General features: G+C 34.9%; 1 protein-coding gene across 10 annotated transcripts in view; it reads left to right on the forward strand.

The window, feature by feature from the left end:
* Window positions 1-27,661, forward strand: part of TTBK2 (tau tubulin kinase 2) — a 106,355-nt gene that overhangs the window by 30,858 nt on the left and 47,836 nt on the right. For 8 of the 10 annotated variants that reach the window (XR_003926272.2, XM_030034746.2, XM_030034784.2 and 5 more), the window contains 5 exons: window positions 2,412-2,559; window positions 8,294-8,367; window positions 9,415-9,555; window positions 11,921-12,025; window positions 13,539-13,613. Coding sequence is in view for 9 of the 10 variants with exons in the window: in XM_030034746.2 (XP_029890606.1) it covers window positions 2,412-2,559; window positions 8,294-8,367; window positions 9,415-9,555; window positions 11,921-12,025; window positions 13,539-13,613 (543 nt within the window). In the remaining variant the exon portion in view is untranslated. The remainder of the gene's footprint in view (window positions 1-2,411; window positions 2,560-8,293; window positions 8,368-9,414; window positions 9,556-11,920; window positions 12,026-13,538; window positions 13,614-27,661) is intronic. The other 2 variants (XM_030034806.2, XM_030034820.2) reach the window with 1 other exon arrangement.

A 27,661-nucleotide genomic window follows, 5' to 3' on the forward strand; every position in this document is an offset into this window, starting at 1 on the left:
TTTGTTTTATTAGTGTGGTGGTGTGTTTTGTGGGTTTTTTGTTTGTTTTTACATTTTTTTTTAAGCACACAAACGGAAAAAAATAACCTTTCAGAGGCAGTTTTCTCAGTCTGGCGGTTTCTCAAAGCTGGTAAATGAAGTTATATGATAAACTGCTATAAGATTATATAGGGGTGAGGATGGCTGTGTCACCTTTTTCCTTTTCCCCTCTCACCTTTTTCACCATACATTCTCACTGTCTCTCTTGTGCTTGTACTGTGCTGAAAATTTATGTGCTTATGCTGAAAACTACGGTCAGGTCAATGTCTGTGTTTAACTGTTGGAGCCCTGTTAAGAGCTCAGAGCTCAGGCAAGATAATGGCATCACCCGACCAAGAGGTAGAACGGAAAAATGCAGACTTAAAATGGCCAAATTAGTCATGAAACTACACGTTCAAGAGATATACATAGGTACACACATACTATTTTTTTAAAAATATATATACATATATAGAATCCTGTTAAAATTTGCTATTTTTCCCAATATTTAGATGACCGATCTCTTCCCTTTCTGTAAGGACTAACAGTCTGCATATATTAAACACATCTGAATGTAACCGAGTTGTACCGGACTTGAAAGGTTTCTGTTTCTCACGTTTGTGATTAATTCAGAGTTAACCCTAGATTCTTACCTGAGTAGTACCTTAAACAAGTCATGTCCAGAGATGCAAACTTCTTATTCAGGATTTGTCATACTCTGTACTTGAACTTGTTAAGTTCTTGAAATGTGTAGACTGAAGAGTAACAGGTCTGTGTTGGTACTATGCATGTTATGCTGCTTCAAAGAAAATATACAGCCTGTGGAGAAGAGGAGATTGCATTTGCTAACAGCTGGTGTGCTTTTTAGAAAGAAATGGACGTGTGAATTTGCAGTTGACAGGTGTTGCACTAGAAGCAGATATTTAGGTGGGTTACTTCTGTGGTGTGCTGTTTATCCTATGCACTTTTTTAAAATTGGCAATGCATTGGCCAGAAGTGAGTAATGTAGATAATGCTATGTATCTTGGACCATACTTTCCTTCTCTTAAGAATATTGAAATAGCAGTTGCTTGTGATGATAAAAGATCTTCAGGACAGAAGGTGCATGATGAAATACTGAGTATTGTTGTAATCAGACAGAATAAAAATTTCATGCGGTATGACTTGAAAAATGCAAGTAAACAATATGAGTATTTTATCTGTTACCTTCTTCCTTATTCTTAGGGGCCTAGGCTATTTTAAAAATTGTTTTTCCTTCTCAGTCAGATGGCTGATTGTCTGGATTAGGAGACATTAGATTTATTTTCAGAATCTGAAGGTAGGTCAACGTATTGCTGATCTCTAGATCCTCAGAATGTTTAGATGACATTTAATACAGTGTAGTCATATAACCTTAGCAACTGTATGTTTTCAAATTACATTTAGAAAACCATGTCAGTTCTTTCAAGGTAAAATATAGTAAAAATACTATATTGTGTTTCTTAGGGTAAGTTCTTTTTGACTCCTTTTCTCTTTTATCAGCTTTAGAATGGTAGCTACAGGGGAGATCACCATATGAAAGCATTACATGGAATAACGTTGACATTTTTGATACTGAACATCAGATGAGTCTCTGTTCCCTGTTAACTTTTAAAGCAGAGTGAAAACACAACTACTAATATTTGCTCTGAATGTAGTACAAACTAATAAATATGCCAGGAGCATTCTTTTTACCTCTTTCTAACACAGATTAAACTTTCAGTGGTGCAAGTTTCTTTAGTATGTCTGTTAATAAGAATGGTATTGGTGAATCGTAAGTAAATGTGAGTAACATATAAAATATATACTCAAAGATAATCTTAGCCATTTCTTACCATTTATGATTTAGCTGTTATGTGTAAGTCACTGCATGTAATAGAAAATACCCTCTTTTCAGTAAGTCCAAGAACTTTTATACCTTTAGTATTCAGTGTGTGTATTTCTGAAAAAAAGAAGATGGCATATTTTAAAAATGTCACTGTGCATTGGTATTTGAAGGTCTCTGGGTAGTATGTGACTATTTGAGGAATGACTTTATTCAGCATGCTGATTTTGGTCAGGTGGATGCTGGGAATGCTAGTGCAGTCCTCTATTGTATTAAATACAAGAAATTTAGTGCAGATGGAGATCAGGTGTATTAACTTGTTTTCCTAGAATTCCCTTCCAAACTGTGATTAACCATACCTTTGTATATTATTCAGTAGCTCTTTTATGTACTGAAGGATGTGATTATGTTATTTTAAAAATCTATTGGTAACACAACAGCGTTTGCAGTGTGGCAGGCAGTACAAAGAAGTATTGATGTTTTGTTTCCTTTCTTTTCTTATTGCCTCTTTTAAATCTGTTTTTGTTCTTTTTTTTTTTCCCCAATATAGTTGAGGAAAATAGGAGGTGGAGGATTTGGAGAAATTTACGATGCACTGGACTTGCTTACTCGGGAAAATGTGGCACTGAAGGTCGAATCAGCTCAGCAGCCAAAGCAAGTGCTGAAAATGGAAGTAGCTGTGTTGAAGAAATTGCAAGGTAGGGCTGTACCCTGGATATGCCAGAAGTAGGATGTCAGTGTGTCCTCTTAAAAATCATTATAATCTCTATTTAGTCATAGTTTGAGTAAATATCCCCCATATTCTGCAGGTTATTGCTAAAATGTTATTAGAAGTGGAATAGAAGCTCTTTCAGCTTCTAAAAACTTTGCTACAATGTACCTTTTCTTTGAAACAGGATGACATGAAAATAAAAACAGCAAAAAACCTGAACTGCTGTAAAACCTATGCTCAACTGCAGTTTATTCTGGATCCCTATCTTCTCCTTACCTTTTTTGCTCTAGACTTTGTTGTTGTTAGCTTTTTATTTCCCCTTTCTAAGATGGTCTCTTCTTTTTTTCTGCACTATCTAGCACTGAATATTTGTGGGTCCTTCACATAGCATCCAGGACAAGAATATTTGTATTTCTTTGCCCTTGCAAGTATTGCTAAGAACAATTCTAATGCTGAAATGGGAAACATGTTTCAGAAAAACAAACAAACAAAAAAACAACTTTAAAATACTGTAACTTGTAGGAGAAAAATTATTGGCATGTAGAGTCCTGAAATACTTTTAGGGTTCAGGTCCTTGACCATTGACAATCACAGTTTTGAATAGTCACTTTTGATGTACCTTTAAATACTTTAATGTCTGAAGCTATCAATACAGAGACATATGCAATGGCTTCTCTTCATTGCTTTTCACAAGATAAGATTATAAAAAGAAAGTTTAAAGGGTGACTTTTTTCTTTAAAAAAATTATTTTGAATCTGGAAGGTTTTGACTAATACATTCGTCCCTGTCAGCAGCCCGATTTTTTTTCAAACTCTTGGTTTGAATAAAACAAAATCTGCATGATAAATGGTGCTGCCTAATCTGCTGTAAAGGTCACATTGCAGCAGAAATTGACAGCCTCTATAGATTTAAGAGGGTGAGCATGTCACATGTTCTAGTGTTAACAAACTGTTCCTATGTTTATATCTTTTTAAAGAATTTCACAAAAATATAGTATTATATAGTCGAGCAAGGAGATTCAGGGACTACATATTAGTTTTCTTTGAATTTTAGAGTTTCTAGTCCAGAGATGAATAGTAAATTTCAGTATTACCAATCGTAAATTTAGAAATAATTTGTCGGGGTTCTGAAGAAATTGTCTTAAAGATAGTGAGTTTTGAAGAAACAAATACTCTCTAACTCTCACGTTTTTAAATGCTCAGAATTAATTTTTCAAGGTGTTTTTTGTTTTTTTTTTTTTTCTGCACACATGATCTTGATTCTATATTTAACAAAATCCAGTGTCTTTAAAATTATATAGGTAAAGCAGCTAAAGTAATAAGGAAAATAGTAATAACTGAAATAAAATATTGGAATTTGGTAGCACTACAATGCCAATGTATTTGTAAAAACATCACCTTATATATGACTGCATAACTGGAGTGCCTTATAACTTTCTACTGTAAATTTAAGTATAGTGAAGTTTGAGTTAAGATGTTACAAAAATGCTTTTTCTTAGTAAAAACTTATTTACTTTTTGAAATATTTTTGAAAACCAAAAATGTTTGCTGAAATAATAAAAAATTGATTTGTGAATAATTGCCATAGGGCTTTGCAGAAATTATAATTTTCTTACTAGTCTTCCTTTGGGGAGTATAATTGCTTTAACAACCCAGTCTTCCTGCAGAAGAGTCTCTGGTTCCACTGAATCATGGGAAATGCTGTCTAGATGAGAAGAACAGAATAATGAAACATCTGAACTACAGATCTACTGAGGCAATTAATCCAAATAATATATAATCCAAATAAAGATCTTTCAGTTATTTATTTTCTTAATATTATTTATCTGAGAAAACAATAAAAAGAAGTTTTTATATAACTGAAACCCTGATTTTGTATGAGATCTTTAGAAGGAGCTCTTTTGACAACCTTCCTTATGAGAAAACAATCTAAATATTATTCCTTAATTCTTATTTTATTATTCTCTTGCACAGTTTAAAAAAGAAAAGAAAAAAAAAAAGTCAGTGTTTCCATGATAGTAACACTAGAGGTGACCTTTAGTCATTGCTGTGCAAGTTCCACATTATGGTGTAACTGCTCTGGTTTTAGATAAGGAACATTGTAGATGATGGGGAAGTGACTACAGTAAGAAAATAGGCAAACCTTTTGCATATATTGAGATTTATAGTTTGCACGGATATGTAACTTTATTTTTATATGGATATATTTTTATCCATACTTAACGGATTCTTATTAGAGTATGGTAAAGACCGTTTTATGTTTTACATAGAATCCTGCCTCCTAGGAGCCATCTCCATTAATTTTATTCCCTTCCCAAGTTTTCAGTATGCAAGAGTTAAAAATTTGAAGCAGAGAGTAATTAAAGAAAAATAGACAAAAATGGGGAGTAGAAAGCAACTTTATTATTACTTCTTGAAAAATATTTTTTTATTAAATGCTTCATTTACGATGTAGAAAGTTTTCTTTTTTTTGACAAGTTTTTTTTCATGCAGATTCAGAGCAGGTAAAATTGTAAACAGTTCTTTTAGGATATTTTTGTAACAATCTTCTAATAGCATACATCCTCTGAGACCAACTTTTGTCTTGTTCTTCTACCCCTTTTTGGCACGTGTGTGTATATATATATGTATGTATATAATTACTATCCTTTTCTCAAAGGGCTTATGTTCCCTTGCTTTCAAGGTGTTCTAGTTACCTTGGACATAAATCAGAGGAAGGAATGTAACTGTCATGAAAATCCTTTTCTTGCAAATATTTGGAAAGTTTGATCTATGAGTAGTATGTAATGAAAGACAGTGAGCTGACAGTGTCATTCAGAATTCTCTTGATGTGTGGATCTTTTTTTTTTTTTAAATATATTTATTATCATATACAATTTCTGGGAAAATTATAAAGAAACAGGCTTTTAGCAAAGAATTAAATAAACAGGTGTAATATGTCTCAATCCAGCAAAACAGCTCTTCCAGTCTTTACTGGAGCTAGGTACATTCTCAAGTTTATAAACATACTTTTGTATATTTCTGTATTAGAATCTTATTTCACAGAAACTGTGAAACTGAAATGAGAATAGCTGTTGGCAGAAGTGCAGGGTTGTACTATTTTTTGTTTTTGCTTTCAGAAATTTTGAAAATTAAAACAGTGTGGTCATTCATTGTGGGGGTGAAATGAGTGATAACTTTGTAGGTATGCAGTACAGTGAATAATGAAAAACTTCAAAGAATCTCTTTAAAGACCCTGATCTAGCAAAACATGCTTAAATATGTGAGTGGTTGTATGACTTCTTCCTTAACTATGAAGAAGGAATATGTTCACTGATACGGCCATTTATTACAGCTTAGTCATCTATTGCAACTTTGATTTTTTTTTTATTTTTTTTTTTTTTCCCCTGCCAATGATGCTGTTGCCTAATTATTGTTGTCAGAATGCTGTTTAACTCTTTAAGCTCTGTTTTTGTTTTGTTTTGGTTTTTTTGAAAGAAATCTGCTGCAACAGATGGTTGTTTTGTTTGATCATGTTGTTAGGCCATCTGTTCCCACGGTGAGATGGGAGAAGACAGATTTATCACATCTCACTCAGTGAGAGCGAGACTCACTCAGTTGGTTTCTGTCTCACACAACCTTACAGACTTCTCCCTCACTCATTTACAGCTCTCTAGCGTAATTTAGTGATGGGTTGCGCCTGGTGTAGGCTGAAAAGCTAGCTGTAGTGATACACTGCAGCCTGGGGAATGGCACGTAGGCTTTGTACCCTCCCTAGGAAGCTTTTCAAGGGCATAGTTGTTCATTGCAGCCTGTTACTGTCGTCTTCTCCCCCTGCTCCCCGGTCATGTGGCTTGCAGGTGTGAGAAAATACTGTTTTCTTGCTGAGGGAAAAGGAACTGAAGATATCTGCAAAGGTGTAGTAGGTGTGTATAGCCACACTGGAGTAGCGGAGGATCATGCTATTCGAAAGGTGTACAGGCCCTACTTCTGTCCTTTCCCGTTTCCTCATATTTTTATAAAAGTTAGTTTCCAGAGAATTTACCATACAACTGGAGTTGCTGCTCCAGTTAAAATGGGGTTTCTCTGACCAAACCAAGTTTTGGACATTTACTGAATTTGGCAGATGAAATCTGACTAATACATGTTTCTCTGAAGATGTTCCTTCAGCATAGCCACAGTGGCTGTAGAATGAATCATAAATATTTGAGATGAGACTTCATTAACTGGAAACTGTAGCAATGAATATACAAAATTTCATCTTGACAAATTTGCTGCAAATCCTTTTTCTTCATAAAATTATACTGTCTGTAATATTGCCTGTCTTACTTAAACAAATGGGTGGAAGGAAAAAGTGGAGGAAAAGCAGTGATGTTTACAGCTTAGCACTTACGTATCTGCAGAAGTTGTAGAGATTTCTTTTAAAGTAATTCTTTTAAAAGAAACTACTTTGATGAATCCTGTACCATTTTCTTTGTTTAAATGGGCCTATCTGTTTTAATTGTATGTGGCAGGGAGCTTCCTGAGGAAGCAATAAACAGGCAACCACTCTTCCGTCAAGTGAAGTGAGAATATTCGGAAGCTGTAGGGCCAAGTTTTAGGGTTTTGATGGAGCTATGAGTGCAGCAGTAACAAAAAGTCCCCCCAGATCTGTTGCTAGCAGTAATGGTGTTTTGAAAGCGGTAATGGTTTTTTGAATTTTTCAATTGCTTTTCTCCTATCGCTTCTCTTTTTCTGTTTATGACATTCTGGTAATCCTAAGGGTAAAGGAATTCATGAAAGAAACCATAGGTGACACAGATTTTACACAGCTTTAGCAACCACTTGCAACCATCAGCTTCCTCTTGGCTGTAGCTTCCATGGTGTCAGAAAGGAATGTAAATGGCCTGAGGGACTTAAACCCTACGCTTCCCTGTTCTGTTGTAGAGTGCAGTCATAAGGGGTCCCAGCTTCTCTCCCAGTCAATGAACACAGGTACCAAAATGACAATGAGGATGCATTCCCCTTCTGTTTCCCTACTGCAGTCTTTGGCTTGCCTTTTTCTCTGTTTACCTGGGGAATCTTATGCTTTGCCTTACAACTGCAGGATAGTAAGGAGATTATTTTTGACCGGCCCTCTTCTTCTCCTCCACAGTTTGCTCCTAGGACAGGAGGAGGCTTTAAAGAAAATTGGCTTAAACCAAACTGTGATTTTTTTTTAGCTACTACAATTCTTCTATCTCTGCTTCAGTATACCTGAGCTGAATTTGTCTTTTGTAGCTAAACAGCAAAGATCATATTCTAGAAAAAAATATTCATGGATCAGATTAGTTGAATTACATTTTCTACAATTTTTTAATAGAAAATATGACTACTGTTTTCTTTCGCTGCAGCTTATGGGAAAAGAGGAATGATGTCTAGGAATATTGTCTATAACAAGCTATCAGCTTTGCAAGAAAATAACCTTTTCCCAATCCAAAATGCCTCAAATTTGTGGACATTTAGGCATATTGCCATGCATGTTTTCCTATAGAAGAGTGATAGCTGTGGTAGGGCTGCATATTTTATAGGAGAATACTTTTATTTAATTGGGGGTAGAACTGATGTTGGGTTTACAGCTGTTGAACTGCGGGGGTGGAGGGCTTAGTTTACTAAAGATCTCTAATGAAATATAACTATCTCTTCCAGTATTTTGCTAGGTATTTAAAGGAATAAACCACATAATTTCATTATTATTGGCTAATCTGCTGCTTTTTCTCTCAGGAAAAGATCATGTCTGTAGATTCATTGGATGTGGAAGGAATGACAGATTTAACTATGTGGTCATGCAGTTGCAGGTCAGTGTATCAAACAGAGCTCAAAGTTTCCTTGTGTGTTTTGGTTTATTAGCCAAGCATATATGAAAATACTAGTAAAATTTTAGAGGATGACAAAGTAAAAAAAAAAAAAAGAACATGAACACATAGCAGTGAGCAAACCTAAATTGAGCATATACTTATGTCTTTATCCTTTGATACCCTTTCCGTAATTCTCTCAGAAAGAAGAAAGTTTGCATCCTCAGAAAGACCTGACTATTTAAAGAGTGAACTGTGATGTCTTCTGAGATAATTCACATTACTTTGAAGTCTTCGCTTGAAGATAGTCTAGAATATAATATATTATTCTGTGCATTTTGTTGGCTTTTTTGATGAAAATTAAAAAATACCCATTGCAAGTAAAAGAAAACACTTAATTCACTTTACTGAAAGATTTGTTCCTATGAAAAGGGGTAAAATGGGTGATTAGCACTTATGGGATTATTGTCCTTTATCATCTTGGTGAATTGAATATTGGCAAAAGAAGTGTGCTCTAGTTCATACTGTTGGTCATCTGTTATTTTGACAGACTAACAGTTCTGTGATGTTATGGGGTGCATTTCCTGCATAGTATATTTTTATCTCTTTAGTTAAATAATCTAAAATGTACTGTGTAATTAAATAAGTTACGTACTTTTCCTTAAAGAGGTGAGTGTAACGGAAGTCTTTGTGAGCATTTTCTCAGTGGCCTTTTTTCAGGTGTGGCACAGATACAACATTAACTAATAGTGTATGTACTAGTCTTCTAATAGAGATTAGTTTGGTCCATGTTACTTAGGAGTAGAAAGATACTAAGATTCCTATTTTCAAAAAGATTCTAAACTTAATGTTGGAGATACTTGGGGACATATATTCATTGCATTAGGTAAGATGTGTTATCCTTGAATATGAAATAGGTAATGAGAGTATTCCGTGAGTGGGAGTATAACCACGAACAGCTCTTTAGCTGTAGAAGTAGGAAGACTTTACGCTATCTGTGAATCTTGGTATTAGTATTTTTTTATGAAAATGTCCTTTTAATTTGATCAGGGTCGGAACTTGGCAGACCTGCGTCGGAGCCAGTCTCGAGGAACATTCACCATTAGTACCACTCTACGGCTCGGGAAGCAGATTTTGGAATCTATTGAAAGTATTCATTCTGTGGGATTCCTGCACAGGGACATAAAACCAGTAAGTCTGCCCATTAAATCAAAACAGGCAAGTAATGTGTGGTCATTAGATGGCTGCAAAAATAAGAATAGGTTCTATAGTAGGTGTTAAAATGAAAAAATGGAAAGGGACAGAAAATTGAATGTTTATTCATCAGATAGGGCAGATTTTTTCTGTTACTTGTTGGATTGCAACAACAATAACTTTGGTCTTTGTCATCATTGTCTCCAGTTACTTAGCCCTCCCTGCAATTTTCTGTAGTTAAAACTTCCAACTCTTGTTGTAGCATCATGCAATTGAGAGTATTTGCCATGAGATATGATACAATGAGTTTGCTAATGGCAATTAATATCTTCACATAATAGATCTAAGAGAATAGATACTAACTGTAGGGTATATTTATAAGCTCTTCAATAGCAATTTTTTTCTAGTTAGTATATTTATAATAAACAAAGAAAGAAAAGACAGACTGTAAAAAAAAAACTATTCAATTGTTTTATTGTGCAATTCTAATAAAATGAGTGTTGTCAAAATGTCTTGAGGACAGTGCCTTCGTGATAGCGTCACACTTTTGTTCTTATTATTTTTTTCTGTTTTTCTTTGAATTTATTCCTGAAATTGCATCAGCTATTTTTAATATTGCTCTATATTAAAAATATCATTAGAACTCTGAACTTTCAAAATTTGTAAATGAGAAAAAATAAGCAAATCTTGTGTTTTCTAGTAGATGCAAATATGGCTGGTTATATTTGGCATATATAGCTAAATTTCCTGTCAGCTGGATGATGTTTACATAAAACCTCTGGTAAGTTTCTGTACGTTAGGGAATTTTAATTTTCATCACTTCTTCCTTGCAACTTTTTATAAAACTTGTATTCCCCCGACCCATCCCTAAGACTTCATTTAAGAGGGAAAGGACACAGAGGCAGTGAATGTCAAGTGAAATAGGTGAGAAAGAGTTAGCTGGAGCGCAAGATTTTAATGATGAAAACCGTTCAAGTTTTGAATGGGAAATGTGTTCCTTTATGGCTGGCAGGATGGATTGGGGACATCTTGTTATCTAGCTGTATCTTGGAGTCTATGGGCTCAGGTAGGATGGAAATGGAGAATGCTGTTAGGGGATGGAAAAAACCCAGAAAATTAAATGTTGAGCCAGGATAAGCAGCAGTGTGAGGCAATATATAAGATTCATAAAAGAAAGAATTTTTCTTCCCCTTTAGGAGTTGATGTTGTGACTTACACATGCAAAAGGCACAATTGCTTTCTAGCATGCAGTTTTCCTGGCTTGAAAATACAAGTCCATTTTAGCTTTTATTATGCATCTTCTAGATAGATTATACTAAAAGCAAGCTTTGTGTTGAGCTGAAATCTTGAAATCCTTGATTGGTTATTTGCCTCGTGATGAATTAGGCAATGCTGAAACTCTGTTCCATTTAAAAATAACGTTGATCACACTCATTGCAATTCATGGTTTCGATTGGTTTTTACCCTCAACCTTTGATATTGAAGCAGCTGTGAATTTCAGATTTATTTAGAACAGTACTGCTGTTTCACTTAATGGAAAAAGAAAAATAGTTTTTCTAGAGTTAATTACGTTAAGCTTCCAGCTTGCTCAGATGTGTAGTTTCAAGTCCATTTCACAGAACTTGTTTTCAGCTTTATCTTTTTTTATCACATAATCCATTTTAAGGGGATTTGGTGGGGAGAGACTTGAACCGATTCAGCCAACATGTTCAAACATCATAAACCAGCAGTGTTGAAGTATTTTTTTTTAAAGGGCTAACATAGAATGTTAATTCATAGAGGCATGTAAGAAAATTTACTGAAGCTTTTCAGAATGAGTTACCTCCATAAGTCCTCACTGACTTTCCAGCTCTTTGGGGTTTGTTTGTTTGGTTGGTTTTGGGTGGTTTTTTTGTTGTTGTTTTTTAAATCTGGTTCTTCTCCCTCCTGTGAAAAGGAAAAGGCAGTTTGCACCCCTTATTCTGTGTTCTGCATACATGATACTAGTGCATTTGTTTAGATGAACTTCTTAGCTCCTAGGTTGGTAGTTTTTTGAAATGTCCAAATCAAAATATGTGAGTGGGTGACATGATTGGAAAATTCACGCTGAAAATTTATATATTCTAAGAGATGAAGGAAGATGACAATCTCTTTGGACCATGTAGGCTGCTGTTCAGATATGCTAAGTTGGATGTCTGATTTTCTTAACAAAGTTTTCTTCAAATTTAATGGGAGTTTAGTAGAACTGAAAACACGGAAGCAAGGGTAGAGAAGTAGAATGTGGATTTTCTATGATTGTGTTGCTGCATTAATATGTGTGCGTATTGAAACATTTCTGTGTATATATCTATATATATCTATCTGTATTTGTTTTTCTTCCTAGTCTAACTTCGCAATGGGACGTTTTCCTAGCACCTGCAGGAAGTGTTATATGCTGGATTTTGGCTTGGCACGGCAATTTACCAACTCATGTGGGGATGTCAGACCAGTAAGATTTTTTCACAGTTGTCAATTTGATTAATTGATGTGGTTAATTGATGTGGTAATATGCTGTCTTTTTTTCTGGAGAAGTACGGGAGTTGCATTGTACTGGTAACTGATCTAAACTTGACAAACATCATCCCAGATGAGAAATGCCATGTGATTTATTGATTGTATTGCAAGATCGGCAGTTGGGAATGAATCAAGTTTCTGAGTTTTGGCTGGAGGCAGAGGTGTACTCTATGATATTTTTGGATAATCTATCTTTTGCTTTGGAAAATCAAGTGACAAATAGGTTTTCATTAAATATCAGAGTAATACACCAGAGCTGAATTTCACCTGATATTATATATTGCATTAAAAAAAAAAAAGTCAATGTAAGAGAAAAAAGTCAAACGCTAAACTGAATACATAATCTTCTGAAAGAGAAAGTCTGAATAATTAAAACAGTGATAGGACGCTAATTATAATATGTAACAGGACATAGTTAAGTGTAGTTGCCGTATTCCCATGCGATGCAGTCTGAAGAAAATTGTAGATAAAAGCATATCAATGAGGACATTACAATTTTAAGTACAGTAGAGCCTCCCTAATTCACTGTTGGGCAGTCCTTTTGTTAATTTCAAAGTTTGAAAATGAGCAAGGCAGTGCCATGATACATGGTAATGTTTTAAAGAAACCTATTTCCTTTATTAAACTAGTTTAGTTTACATTTTGATGGTAATACTGAATAATGTACTAGTCAATATTGCGTAGCATATTTATTAATGTGATGCAATTGGAGTGGTAGAAGCCATTGCTACAGGATTTTCAATTTTATTTTGCCTCAGAAGTTGGGAAAGTGGCAAATTTTTGTGTGCAAATTGAGGTGTGTGAATTAGTAAGGTAAATTAGCGGGGTTCTGCTGTACTCTATTCCTTCAGCCATAATGCTGGACACTGCAATGAAAGCAAAGAGCAGGGGAGACCAACAGAGTGGCTGCTGCTGTTGGAAAGGTGAGCTAATTATTTTAAGTAGCTTTACAATTTTTTTTTATTTCTCAGTGTTCTTGACATGTTCTCTATGTTTGGCTGCTTATAATGTTTTTCTAAGTGACCTGTAATTTCGACAAGAAAACAATTCCCAAGATTCTGTAATATATATATATATACACACACCAATGGTAGTATTTTCAGAAAAAAAGGTGATAACAACAGAAAATGTAATATTTCTGCTATTCTTTTTGTAACAACTCAGCTCTTGCCTTTTGTTTTTCATTGCAGTGCCCTACAATGTAACTGAAGTAATTCTTCAGTTTAATCTGTTTAGAATTTTCTGACAGTGTAATCCATATTAGTAGAGTGGCAGTGAGGGGGGAAAAAAAAAGACAGTAGTTTTATTTATACTTAATAGTCAGAAATGGCTCTTGTATAGATAGCAACCATAGTGTTGCCCTTGCTTACTAATAAAATTTATTAATAATTTCATTAAATGTGCTATGTGCTTCTCCTTAAGGCTATCCTTCTTCTAAACTTCATTAGATTTCTTCAGCAGATACTGCAAATAACCTGGAACAATGTAAAAGCATGTTCTCCAAAAAACATAGTACTCTATTGGTAAGAACCTGTTCCTTAGTTAAGGTTGATTATTAGATTTGTATGATAAGCCTAATTTTATGTATATACCTGACTTCCGCAGAAAGAATCCAGTCCCATTGAGATTTTGCATATCGTCCCTGAGTCCTTGAATTTCCACAATGTGTTCTAGAAGAATCAGAATAGAAGTTTTGGAATTAACAGTATCAGGTTTTAGTCCTTTGGCAGCTTTGTATTTCTCCCAACATTAAGGAATTCCTGGTGGCCATAAATCTGTTTGTTCAACTCAAAAAGATGGAGTAGGCTTATATGGATACTATTGAAAGCAGAAAAGTTTATGACAGGACTGTATTTCCCTCTGGAAATCATTGGCCAGCACCACTGGCTAGCATATACATTCTAACAGTTGGAGATAAAAAATTGAGTTAGCTTCAGAAGTGGTAGAGAAGAAAGGTGTTGTGTAGTTCTTTGACAAAATGCAACTTAGACTGGCAAGGGGATTGAAACTAAAAGGCAATTACAAGAATAAATTATCATCAGTTTTATAGTATAAATCTTCTTGTTAATATAGGTAGTATTCACTTGACTGAAGTTCAAACAAGAAGTTGAAAAGAGGTCCTTATGGTGAGGGAGACTGTTTTATTTTGTGAAATAGGGTCAAGAATCAAAGAGGAAATGAGAAATTTATCAAAGCATTAAGCTACCCAAGGTTAGACTCTTAGTTAATTCTGCTACATTGTACCAAGACAGAGGAATGCAGCAGAGTTTCATATGACTTTAGCGTGATAAGGTGTTCTTGTTTCAGATCTGTTATAAAAAGAGGAATTATAAAACTTGGGAATCCATGGTTTCATTCCAGTATTTGCCTGAAGTATGTGCTGGTGGCTACTGATATGTATGTTCAACCATCCGTTCAGACCCTTCTGCATTTCTGTTAAGCCTGTGCTTGCTTTAGTCTGAATCTTTTCTTTTGTCTGAATTTTTTCTTTTGTCTCTCCTCTCTGGTTTCCTTTCTACGTCTACCTCCTCATATTGCTTCGCTTCCAGTTAGACTAATTTATCTTCTTGCAGTTTTGGTGCCCACTGGAATAGTACAATGCAACTAAGTGAAATTTTCTTTGCTGTCAGCTTCTTTTCTTTGTACCACAATGAAGCCTGAAAGCATTCTGAAGGAGTGAGAGAAAAGAAATTCAGGCTGTTGCAGCTCTGGATTGAATTATGCCTCATGACAGGTAGAACATTTGAAGAATTTAGATGCCTGATTCAAACAAGGCTTTATTGAGTTTGTGTGAATTTTAGTTTTTCAAAAGCTCAGGTGTAATCAGTTTTGGATGGCTAGTAGAATATTCCTTGACATCATCATGGTACACTCTCAAATCTCTCCTTGTCTGTCTTCATTCCAAGGCACACTGGGGATATAGGCTTCCTACAAATTATTGTGGGGGTTAATAAGCAAAACAAGCATTTGTTTCAGCTGCATTCAAGAACAGTTTGAAATGATTTGCTGAATTAAAGGCAAGCAGCTACAAAAACAGTCACCTAACATGAAGAATTTAATCTTAAATTGGTATTATGCAGAAAGTTTCAAGTGGCTGAATGCAGGAACTTGTACAGAAAGTAGTGGCCAATGTTTAAGTATAGACTTTACTACAGGTACTACACTACACGTTGGCAGTGAAGTTCACGAACAGGCAGCAGTGCTAGTGAGTCTGGAGAAATTTTGATGAAGTTCCAGCAATATTCCAATAGAAAATGTTTATGCTTTAAAGTAGAAATGAAGATTCATTCAGATTAGAGAACTTAAGTATTTTTGGTTCTATCTGTAGTAATTGCTTTTTTGTTTCACATTGTCATTACAGCAGTTACCAAACATGTATGTTTTCATTACAGAAAACGCATTGGTGACACAGACACTTCCCTAAGCATGGAATTGGTTCTCCCTCATCTTTTCTATGGTGTATAGACCTGTTCTAAACATTAGTTTCTTCATGTGCGCTTACCTGTCTGTAATACTCCAAATCATAGCCTATGGAGCTAAGTCTCCCATGCATCATATTAATTTTATTGCAGGGTTTTAATGAGTTATTGTAGACTCTTTTTGGGCAAATTTTACAGTAGCATTGGATCTATTTGTGTTCACTGCAGTCTGTTTTCTCATCTTGCTGCCATGCTTTTCTACCTTCCCTAAATGGCTGCAGAATTAAGTTAAAAGCAGTTCTATCTTCCATGATAAATTAAATTATTCTCTGGAGTAAATAGATGTTATTACAGCAAAAATTGCTCCTAGGATTTTTGTGCACTATAGGCCAACAAAGCCTGTGTGTAAGTACTGCATATTTTAGTTCAACTTGAGTGTGATCTATCTTTTTCTCCTTTGTGGGAGCACTGATTTCTTGAATTCTCATTTGATTTTTGTTTATTGTTAGGGAGAAGTTTTTAAATGAGATATTTGACACATTAACTAGAATAAACATGTATTTTAATTTATGATTTACTGTGAAATAAGGTTTATCTCACTGTTTTGTTTCTTCTGCTCTTGTTTACCATAAGTAGTGTTTATTAGAAAGTTCACAACAAATAAAGCTACTCTGGTTCATCTGCCTTGAAATTAATAGTGGCTCATATATTAGTAAGTTGAAATTATTTTATTTGTTAAAAATACATATTAATTAAATTACCTAAGGATCATAATATAATTAAGCTTGCAAAGAAAATTGTGCAGGTAGATTACAATTGAAATAAAATGTTTAGCTTGTCTTTACTGAGAGATGTTAGCATCCAGAATTTTAAAATTTCTGTAATTATGCCATCAGAACTAATTTATAGCTTCTCCCGTGCCCGTGTGATAACAACATACGATCTATTGACATCTTCTTTTTCTGTGCTGTTTTTTCTTCTCAACATTACTAACTTTTGTATTCGGTGATTCTTGTCAGCTTTCTCTTCTTTTCTCAGTTTTCTCTATTTTCCATAAATACAAGTCTTAAACCTGCATCCACATAGTTTCTGCCTCTTCATCTTTGGTGACTCTTTTCATTTATCTGACTTTCCTCTGGCTCCAGCTTCTTTCACAATTTAATTTCAAGTCGTCTTTCTTCAGCATATCCCTCTCTAGTTTTGTGCATATTCTAGCCTCATTCATAAATGCATTTTTTTATCTCTAGGCACATGATGCACATTCATGATGTCCCTGTTCCAATACTGTTTCGTTCTGTTCAAACTTAAAGCTCTCATCTGTCTCTAGTATCTTTGTGTATATCTTATGATAAACTCAATGTGCTCTTAGTCTCCTTTCTCCTGTGCCACCCACTCAGCACTACTTCTGTTACTAATCACTGCATGTGATACCATCTTCCTGTCACCAAGGCTTGCTGGCAGTTTTGACATGGTATGTCTTTACATCCAGTCTCTGTATATATCCTGACTGTTTTCTGTACAATATGCATGTATGTATTCTCTTTTTTTTTTTCTTTTTTTTTTTCTTTCCATTCACAAACCTTAAGTTCTTGTGTAGGCACACCATCCCCTGACCTGACTGTTGGAGTATCCTTTTTCTGCTTTGATGAATACAAGGTTTTAGCCTTGCCAAACACCAAATTCAGGGTGCTAGTACAGACACAATTTATGTGATTTGTTTTGATTATGTTACCCTTCCAAAGTGCATCAAACAAGCTGCTTATTTTCATTTTTAAGGCTCTTAAGGATCTCTGCCTGCACAGCCTATTATCTCTCAGTCACAGTAAAGATAAGCAGCAGTAAAGATGATGACCTTCCTCCATTACCTACTTCTGGATTTTTAAAGGAAAGAACTTCATTCTTTATTTGAGACTGTTCCTTATGTTGAAAGGGAGATTTCTGTAACCACCCAAATCCTCACTTTCTTTTAAATTTCTGTTTGGAAACAAAACTGGAAAAGTATCATTATTTTCTGTCGGAGTTGAAAATAATCTTTGTTTGACCCTTAAACCTTCAAATACAGTCTGTTATGACTGTAATTATTATTTAAGGTTTAAATGGAAGGCATGCTTAACAGCAAAAAGCAGAATTTAGTGCCAGTCTGTATAGAACTACACAAAGATGGAGATAATACTGCATATGGAAAAGATTATCTTCTAATACAAGAAACTATACATGAATGATAGGAAGTCTTATTTATGCATGTGCTGTGTACATATTGCTGGCTTCTTATTTTGAATTACTGAAAAAAGTAGTTTCAACATTGCATTTTCACTTTGGCTGTTATTAGTTGTTTCTTATAGACAGGTTTGGAGGGAGAAGTTTTTGCTGTCAGTTTGTTATTTTCTTCCCGAGAAGTTATGGTGTCTCCTTAGACTTCTTACCTGAAAGAATGGCCAAGGCAGGGAGCTTAGAATGAGAAAGCCTTTCTTGAAGATCATCCCAACTAATTCCATGAAGAGTTCAAGCCATACTTCTGTATTAAAGGATCCCCCAGAGTTTTGCTGTCATGCTTGTCAGATCCTAAGACATCTCAGTGTCATTTTCAGAGATGTTGTTCATCTTCCTACTACCCATCTTAATGTCAGACTCCATGGTCATTTAGCACCATTAAAACCATGCTACCAGGGAGTCCATTCTGCTGTAGCTGCTGCTATCTAAATACTGTTTTGAAAAAAGTTAGGTTTAATATAAAGAGCTTCTCAGAAAGTAATATTTAACGAACAGGAAGAGGAGTCCCAAGTGAGCAACATCCCAAGTGAAAAGTGGTTCAACACTTGCAGTGCTTACTGTATTTTTCATTGCATTTTGGAGTGTCGCATGTGGACTGTCTGTTTACAGAATTGAGGAACATGCAGTTTTCAGCCAATTTCACTGTTTTTTTCCCCAGTGGGATTTGCAATAGCATGATTTTTTACCCTTGGTTTAGATCCTCTAAAATGACCTTAATTTGGTTTGCAGCAGCCAGATGACAGTATGACTGATTTTGAAAGTAAAAAAATAAGACTTGAAGGAGATATATTGTAGTTTATCCACCAAGAATATGATGGAATCTAAGAAATTGCTCCTATAAGTATTAATATCTACTTTATTCCCACATTTTTGTATCCATCAAACCCTCTTTTTCAAGAAAAGTGCAGAATGGTCACAAAGCTTAAGCTTTTGAAGTCAGTAAGCAGCAGTTTTCATATGAAATACTGCTACAGGATGCACTGATTTTTACATATCTGAAGGACACAGATGTTTCATGTGAAGTATCTGTTTGTCTTCTTATCAGTTAGGTTTTCCCCATTTATTAACTCAGGGGCCTAGCCAATGATGTGTTATTTGGGTCGTCTATTCCATCTGACCCAAGCTTTCAGTACAAAGGATGGCATGGGGTTAAAGAGCGGAGGAGTTCCACCAGTTTTTAAAATTAGGAATAAATTGCTATTAACATAGAAGCATGTGGTTTTTGTTTGTAAAAACTAGTATCAAATTTCTTCCTTATTCTTCCTGGTTTCCCTTATACTTCTGTCATCGTCTTTTTTACTTTTTTACATAAGCTGCTTTTCCCACATTGCAGGTGAAATAGCCTTTTATAGCCTCTCTGCAGAACTATATAATTTCTTCCTCCAATGGTATCAGAACTCTTTTTCAGGAAACAATGAAATAATACATTTCCTGTGTATTTCCCAAATATTTTAGTTGTAGCTGTCTTTATTCTCTTCCCTACAAAGTGAATACAGAATTTCTAAGTCTTAGTTTTACACATTGACTGTGTTAGGTAGTAATCTGTTGTGAAGTTGGTAACAAGAGATAAAATTGATTACAAATGTAGTACAGCAAATGTTAGAGAAGGACTAATCTTTCCTGATATTCCATAATCATTATCTGGACTGTAACTTTAAATTCAGCATTTTCCTTATGGGAAAATATCACCCCTCTTTATAACGATGAGTAAGGGTTCATTTCAGGAAATTATGGGAAGAAGTATTTTGAGAGACAATTTCATGTAATGAAAATGTTTGTGTTCAAGCTTTATTAGTCTGCCTCAGTGTCTGAACACACTGGCAAAAGGAAATACCTTTATTGCTCATCTTAAGGACCCAGGGTTTTTAGATTCTCTTGGGTTGTTCAGTCAGCAGCAAGTTTCCCACTTGTTCCAGCTATTAGCCTTAAAATGAAATAGTTGTAGTTGCAGTTTTCGTATTGTAGTATCATTTTACTACAGTGGTCTGCTTCAGTTGGTAAATCTTCAAAACTGAAAGAAAAATGGATTAACATAAAAATATAAAGCAAAAAAAATTATTTTCAAACTTTTTCATGTTACAAATAGTTCTTTCTCAGAAGAATTACTGTAAAATAAAGTATTTTTTAACTGCTAATTTTGAAATTGATTCACTTTAACAAAGTTGTCCTGTCTTGCAACTGTCTTGAATGGCTGTTTGTGAGGAGCTATCTTTGAAGAGAGAAGGATATGTCCTTTGTATCTCAGTAATAAGATACTTGTAGAATGTATGAACATGTTGGAGAGTAGTGAAGGGCTATGGTTCGTTAAGTTGTATGATCTGACACTATTACCTGGTTAGCACTTAAAAGTCAGAAACAAACATTTATTGCAGCTTGTAGGATTGTGAAGGATGTAAGAAAGGAAGTAAGGACAAATGTGTATCACAGTGTTGCTTGGAAGGGCGTAGAATAATTCACACTTGTTTAAAGATGAGAGCTTATGTAATGTTATTTTATATTTTCTGTTCAATTTACTTCACCTTGTTTTATTAGCTAAAGAAGTTGAAATCTGACTTAAGTATATCATGAAAAAACTTAAAACTTTTCAGGCAAGATCTTGAATGCAGAAGTCATATTCTAGATGTAGGTAGTACTAGTGTTATGTGCCTTAGAGCACAGATGAAATGTACCTGTTCTGCCATTTACTCTATCTATATATTGTATATTCACTTCAAGAGTAATAGGAGAAGATGTAACTCTTGCAGGTCTTTGGAAATGTATTCACTCAATTAACATAGAGTTAACTATTTGCAGTGGGTAGTTTTGATCTGGGTTTTTTTTTTCTGTACGTGGATTCATATGCATTGAACAATTAGTACTATTTTATTAGAATGAAATTGTTCTGAACACCCAAATGCAGTATCTAAAAAGTAAAACATGTTCTAAACTGTGAAAAACATACATAAACAAATGGCACATGAACAAATTTTCCTGCAACTATGCTGCTGTTCTTAGTGGTTTGAACCCTGTCTCTTTGTCCATTTTATTTATGTTTGCTTGGAACATATTTTGACCATATATACTTTTGGGAAACCTTCAACAACGATACATGTGTAGCTGGGGATAGGATGAAGAGTATGGAAAGTCAGGCAGTAATGTGTGTGTATAGCCTTCTGAAGCTAAATTTTACATGTTGGGGACAGTACTAGGATGCAGGTATTTAGGGTAGATGTAGAATTAAATTCTAGAATGGACGTTGATAAGGAAACACTCATTGGTGGCAGGAGCCTTGTCTGGTGACGGAAGAGATAGGAAGAGAGAAAAATGTGCGTGGGAAGGAGAACAAAAACTGCTAGGGATGATGTAGGCTGTTAAAAGAAGGAAGGAGGAAACAGGGGCAGGGGAATAAATTGGAGAGAGGAAGCCAATAATTGAATTAATGGTGTAGATAAGAATTGATTACTGCAAAGCAGGGTAATTAGAATTTAGTTATGGGGAGACTTTCTAATCATCAGGCAAATACATGTAGCAGGATGCAAATTTAGTATATTTATGAGATTCATAGTCTACTGTTTATTGCTTTTTGAAAGTGTTGTCAAAGGGTTATTTTACCTACCATTTTGTTTCCCATTGTCCTAGTGATAGCTAAAGTAGGTTGTACTAGCATCTCTTTTTTCTGGAGATGAGGAATAAATTATTTTTGAATGTAAACCTAACTTGATACAGCCTTCAGTTTACATGTCTCTATTTACATGGTGATAATGGAAAAGTGAAAGTGCCAGCTGTGGTACAGAAATAGAAAACCTTGAGGGACAAAATCTGAAGGACATTTGCATTCTTAACATCATCAGTACTACAACTAGCTCTTGGGCAGTTGTCATCACTCCTGTTTTAAAGTGAATGTTAACCACAACTGTTCTTTGAGGTACTAACAAATTTAATGTAAAGAAAGCAAAATAAAAGAAAAAAGAAGCCGCTAGTCTTTGCTCTTAAACAGATTAACCTTCAAAACCAGATTTGAGGTCATAATCCTTTAAAAATCCATAAATTCAACTGTCATGTATTATCACAGCCTTGAGTTTTGTGGTCTTTTATTTATGTGGACTTGAAGTTACAAATAACTGAATTGTATGTGTTTTACAAAGAAGATAATATAACATGTATGCAAGCTAGCTGATAAAGCTAGGGAAAAACACAATTGAAAAGTGATCCATAAGAAGGTGGTGTTTAGTTAAAACCTTTTTATCTAAACCATCTGTGTTTTTCTACTCAGTATACAGGTCTCACTGTCTAGCAGCCTAAAGAATTATTCAAATTAACAGCCAGTCCCCTGAGTCTGGTGATTTGGACTCAGCAAAGATGAATGAAGGAGAAAACGCCTTTTTGCCCAGTTTGGTGCTTAGTTTGGAATGTGGGCTTCCTCTCTGAGAGTATCCTAACTAGTGGGTTAAAAGGTATTCTGAGGAGACTCTGTTTTGTCTGTGGAACTATTGTACTTTTGATAAATAAAGCTTTTTAGGTCAAAGGGAGAGTTACCCTATGACTCTTTTCCCCCTGTCCCCACCTTTCTCCTGCCCTTCCCAGTGACTAGATTTTAGGTCATTCTTCAGTTGTTATTTAAACAAAATTAAGAGCTTCAACAGAGTTGTCACCCTCATAGGTTTGTTTAGCGTGACCTTTATTAAAAGTGTCTAAACTTCCTTGTATTTATTTGAAATAAGTAAAAAATCAAAATTACATTCTTTTTACATACATTAAGGAGTTTACAGTATTTTAGATCTAACTTGCTAGATTTTTTTTAACCTGGAAATGTGAAATTTTAAACCTTACCAAGCTGGGAAGTCCTGATTTTAGAACAACTAGGAAACGTAGCCCTGTTTTTTCTGATATGCTTTGTTTAAAGGACTCACAAAACTCTTACTCTAAACATTAACAAACGTATTCAAATCCAAAGGAGACAGAGTATCCACCAAAATTTTCTGAGGAGTTACTCATGCTCTTTACTGGTGACTTGTCAGTAACAAAATTGTCTCTGCCTCCTGCTAAAGCAGAAGATACACCAGCTGCTGTACAGTCTGACCCTTAGAAAAATGCAGTGAAAGCGATTGTGAATGCAAATGTTTAGATCTTTTTATTGTCTAGGGAAGCAGTTACAAACCTGTTCACATTAGACAATGAACATGTTACTCTATTCAGGTGTTTATGTACAAAATCAGATAAGTGCTGCTTGCCTTTCTTCAGTGCCCTCAGGTTCTGAGGATTTTCCAGCAAATGAGTTTTTATATTCAAGTTTCACTTTAGGATGACAGATGGTGTCCTGGAAATATACTTTAAGAAGCTGAATTTTTTTTTTTTTTTTTAAATCCCCCAAAAACCCCAAAACAAAACACCTGCCCCCAAAACAACAAAAAAAATCCCCTGCACAGTGCTGCGCAGAAATGTGTTGTTAAATATCAAAGCAGAGTATTGCACACATTTTGAAATCTTTCAAAGTCTATTGTATTTCAGTTAAATACAGTGATAGAAGGTAAAAAATTCTTGTATATTCATTCTTTTATTTTGTTTTTTACTTCATGCAAATTCAGAATGGTTATGCATTTGAATTGGATGGTGTTTCTTTCTTTTAATATTCTGGATTATCTTGATTGCTGAGGAGGACTAGAGAATAATTCCATCTTATTCTACCTAACGTCCTGTCATCTTGGCAGCAGAATTGCGAATTCTTTATTTCTATGTTTGGAACGGAACAGAGTTTTTATGGTACTGAAAGAGTGGAAGCTATATCCATTAAATGCTTTTTATGACAGGCAAAAAAGTGGGATAATTTTAAGAACTAAAGGAGCAATGGTGAAGCTATACTATTGTAAGAAAAAAGATCACTACAAATCTTTTTTTCTCTCTGAAGGCAATTTGGACCCACAGACTGTTTAAAGATGGATTGCTTATATATGCTTCTCAATCTCCTTTTCAAGTGAACGGTGTTACAGCCTGATCTGCAAACATTGATATTACTTTTAAGAAAAACATCTCAGAAGTGGTCCACAGATAGTACTGACTAAAGCTGGTGCAATTTTCTTTATTTGCCCCACGTCCACTGATGATTTAGAATTTGTGTCAGTAACGAGTCCTGAATAATACCTTGACTGTGTGCATTTATTATAAATAAGAGCCTATATACTGGAAGTTGTTAAAGAATAGTTACTGAACATTGCATTCAGATTAAAATTTGGATTAAATTGTTTTAACCCATTAAACGCCTATTAAATTTAAATGATTGGCAGCACTTGGGTCAACTCCAAAAAAATGTAAAATTTATTAGGTTTTGGTTTTATTTAAAGAGCAGGGAGATACAATGCATCTTCAGCAGTTCCTTGATACATTCTCTGCTTTGAATGACACAGATTAAAGCAAAATCCAAGGACAACTAGGACATATTCTATGAGTACAGTATTAAATGGCAGTGCATTATATGAAAAATAATTAAATAGTACAAAAAAGTTCCAGGGACCTGTTTCAATTCATATTGCTCCGTATTAAGCATATAATAAATAATTGGCTGAAATATGTTAACTGGTCTAAAAAAAACCCTCTTCCAAACCTGACTAAAACTGTTGAAAGCCAGATGCTGCAGGGTAATGGTCCATGTCATTTTGTTAAATGTACTGGTTGGTGGTTGCTTCATCCTGTTGAGAAGCTTTTTGTTGCTGGCATTTACCTTATGTTATCTTTTCTCAGTAATGTTCTCTCTCAGTCCCTAACAGTACATTACACAGGGATGTGATTAATTGAGGGTTGCATGTTTGCACCTAAACAAGTAAAATCATATGTATTTTTCCTCTTGAAATCTTCTCATCTTCCTCAGCTATACTGCCTGTCTCATATTTAACATGTATTGTTACTTAAACTTGCAGTACAATTTTTGAGCTGTTCTTCTTCATTTCATTTTTACCTTCAAGTTGTCACTAAATCGTATTATTTTCTCACTGAAACTTATGCAGACTTCTCTAAAACTTATCCACGTGCCTTCTCTCTTCTGATAAAATTTTCATCAATTCTTAGGTTATTTCCTTATCAGTTATTGCAACTTCTTTTTAGCCTCCTCTTTTCACTGTCACTCTTGTGTGAGTAGAGTTTACCGGAATCATATCTCACTAATAATTGCATGGCTGTGTAGTTAGGCTGCTGTTGTCCAGGCTGCAAGTGATGAATGTGACAAAGAAGTGTTTCTGCAGTTGTAGGTGCTGTGGTACTATACATGATATACTACAAGGGGGAATTTGAACCTTAAGATAATCCTGTTTTATCCTTCCCTTTTATCCTTTCCCTAACCTGTTTCTGAAAAACACAAGAACTTGAATAGTTCAGCATGCATTCTCAAGCTTAGCATGGGGGGCACCCTGTGACGTGGAGCAAGAGCTACGTAACTGTTCAGGCATGGCACAAGAAGCGCTCAAGAGCCTTCCAGTGCTCCCATGGGGCTAATCTGCTCAGGCTCAGCAAAGGGTTCTTTTCGCTACTGCTGTACCAGACTGATAACACCATTACCTCCTTACTGTCATAGAAAGATTCAACTTATAGGAAGGATGATGGAGGAAGAAAAACGTGTGTTAATAAGTTCTTATCTGTATAATAGCCCTCTGAGGCTTTTACACATTGATATACTTTAGAGTTGACCTTTCATAAGCTGTCCTTTTGAGTGAACACACCATTATCTTGCAACATAATTTTTTTGAGCAGGGAACTGACAAAAAGTTACTTTTCCCCCTCAGAATTTGCATGACAGCTATGCATGATGTACGGGACACCTTGACGCTAACGGTTACAAAGCAAAGACCTGTGCATGGTAAAATTTGGCGTGCGAAGTTCCCAGCATGAAATGTCTATAACTGGGCAATCCTAAAACAGAATTCTTTTTATTAATTTCTACATTGTTTGTCTAACAAAGACAGAAATTAATGTGAAGAAGGCACTGAACACAGTGAAGTAATGTCAGGCATTAAATGGCTATGTAACTTGCAGTGGTTCCTCCCTATCAAATTCTTTCAACCGATCTTTACCAAATTACTGTGGGTTCCACTTAGCTCTTCAGATTTTCCCTTATTGCTTCCCAGGTCTGTGATTAGATTTCATGAAATAAGGGAGAGGAATGGAGTGTGTGAGGTATCAGGAAGTGCAAGGGAAAAACAGAAGGAGGAAGAGAGGGAAAAGGGTGACTATTATTTACCTACCCCATTCTCTCTCTACTGAAGAAGTAAAGATAGCAGGTGCTGAAACAAAGAACAAGAAACATTTGGTCATAAATGTAAATGCCTCAGTGAACTTAAAATCTGGAAGTAGTTCAGCTGTATTAGTGTGAAGCTTTGTGTGGGCTATCTAGCCTGGGAAGACCACTATGCTCTCGCAGGACCAAAAGTAGTTTCTGTCTCTGTAGAGCATTACACTGGATCAGCTGCTTCTTGAAATAGTTTTTAGAAATATTTTCTCTAATCCATATGAAGGGATGAAGGAGACATGACAGGGAAATGGAGTGTGATGTAACAAAGCTAAATTATGTCCAATTTTTCATTGTTACCGGCTTACTGAGGAGTTTAACATGATGGAATAAGTTGGCAAGTTGTAGTTTTAGCTTGAACCATAGGACAAGTATCTTAATAATGTATTTTGAGATCAGCCTCCTAACAGCCACCTCTCTTCACTTCTCTTCAGCACTTCTTGGGAAGATCGAAGAGCTGGGACTGTAAAACATTAAAATTAAGTAATAGTTTTGTAATGAACTCTCTATAAATCAGCAGACATGCATAGAATGAACAAGAAATTATAAACAAAGGAATGTTTTAAATCTTTAGTGTATAAATCTTAATTTTTTTTGAATAATGTTGTTGCACTGATTGTGTGTTTTACAGCAATTAGCAAAATCAGTTCAGCTATTATGGCACAAATAAAAATAAAAGAAGGAGCAATAGAGATGTATGTGATAAAATTCAGCTGCCAAATACAATGCAGTAAGCTCCTGAAAATAGCATTGGAAACTATTTACTATATGTTCTTTGTTTCTAAAATAAATAATTCTATTAATAAATAATGACTCAAAGGTAGTGTTGGAAGAGAGGACTGGGGTAATTTTTTGGAAACCTGACTATCCCTTCGTGTTATAGTCTATTCCTCCCTTTCCATGTCTGTAAAATTAATTTTTGTACATTTTGCTACTGTAGAACAGAGAAAATGTCTAAAGAACATACATTTTAAAACTATGTTTTCAGCTTTTCTTCACTAAATCTGCATCAGTCAGACTACATGACATATATTTTTGGAAATAGATGAGGTTTGCAAGATTTCCATCTAAATTCTGAGCTAAGCATTTGACAGTTGATAGCTTTTTAAAAAATGAACTACTTCAAAGAAAAAAAGCTTTGTTTCAGTAAATGGTGTTGAAGAGTCTAAGATGAATTATTACAGCGTTATATTTTCTTTATAACTTTCAGTTCTGTAGCAAAGGAATTATTATACAATATCAGAGCCATTCAATGCAAGATGTAAACATACAGCCTCATTCTTAAATAACGTATACATATACATACTCCTTAATTCTTTTCCTTATGTCATCTGAGTCAACAAAGACTGGAGCCTAATTTTTCCCTTTTTTTTTTTTTTTTTTTTTTTTCCCTTAAATCCCAGGAGAAACTGAAGAAAGTTTAGATTTTTATGTCAAGATGTCCTATCTGGAAATGGTTATTTGCTGGAGAGACTAAGCCAATAGCCCTTTGTTTTATTGGTTTTATAAGCAGGAATCTGCATGAGTTGAAAGAATTATTGCATTAGTCATTTGAGGCTCCATTTCTGAATTAGTGATAACTTTACAGGGAAGACAAGGGAGTTAGTTTGGAGAGGTTTGTGCAGATATT

This window comes from Aquila chrysaetos, chromosome 2 (genome assembly GCF_900496995.4).
Source record: "Aquila chrysaetos chrysaetos chromosome 2, bAquChr1.4, whole genome shotgun sequence".
Lineage (NCBI taxonomy): Eukaryota > Metazoa > Chordata > Aves > Accipitriformes > Accipitridae > Aquila > Aquila chrysaetos.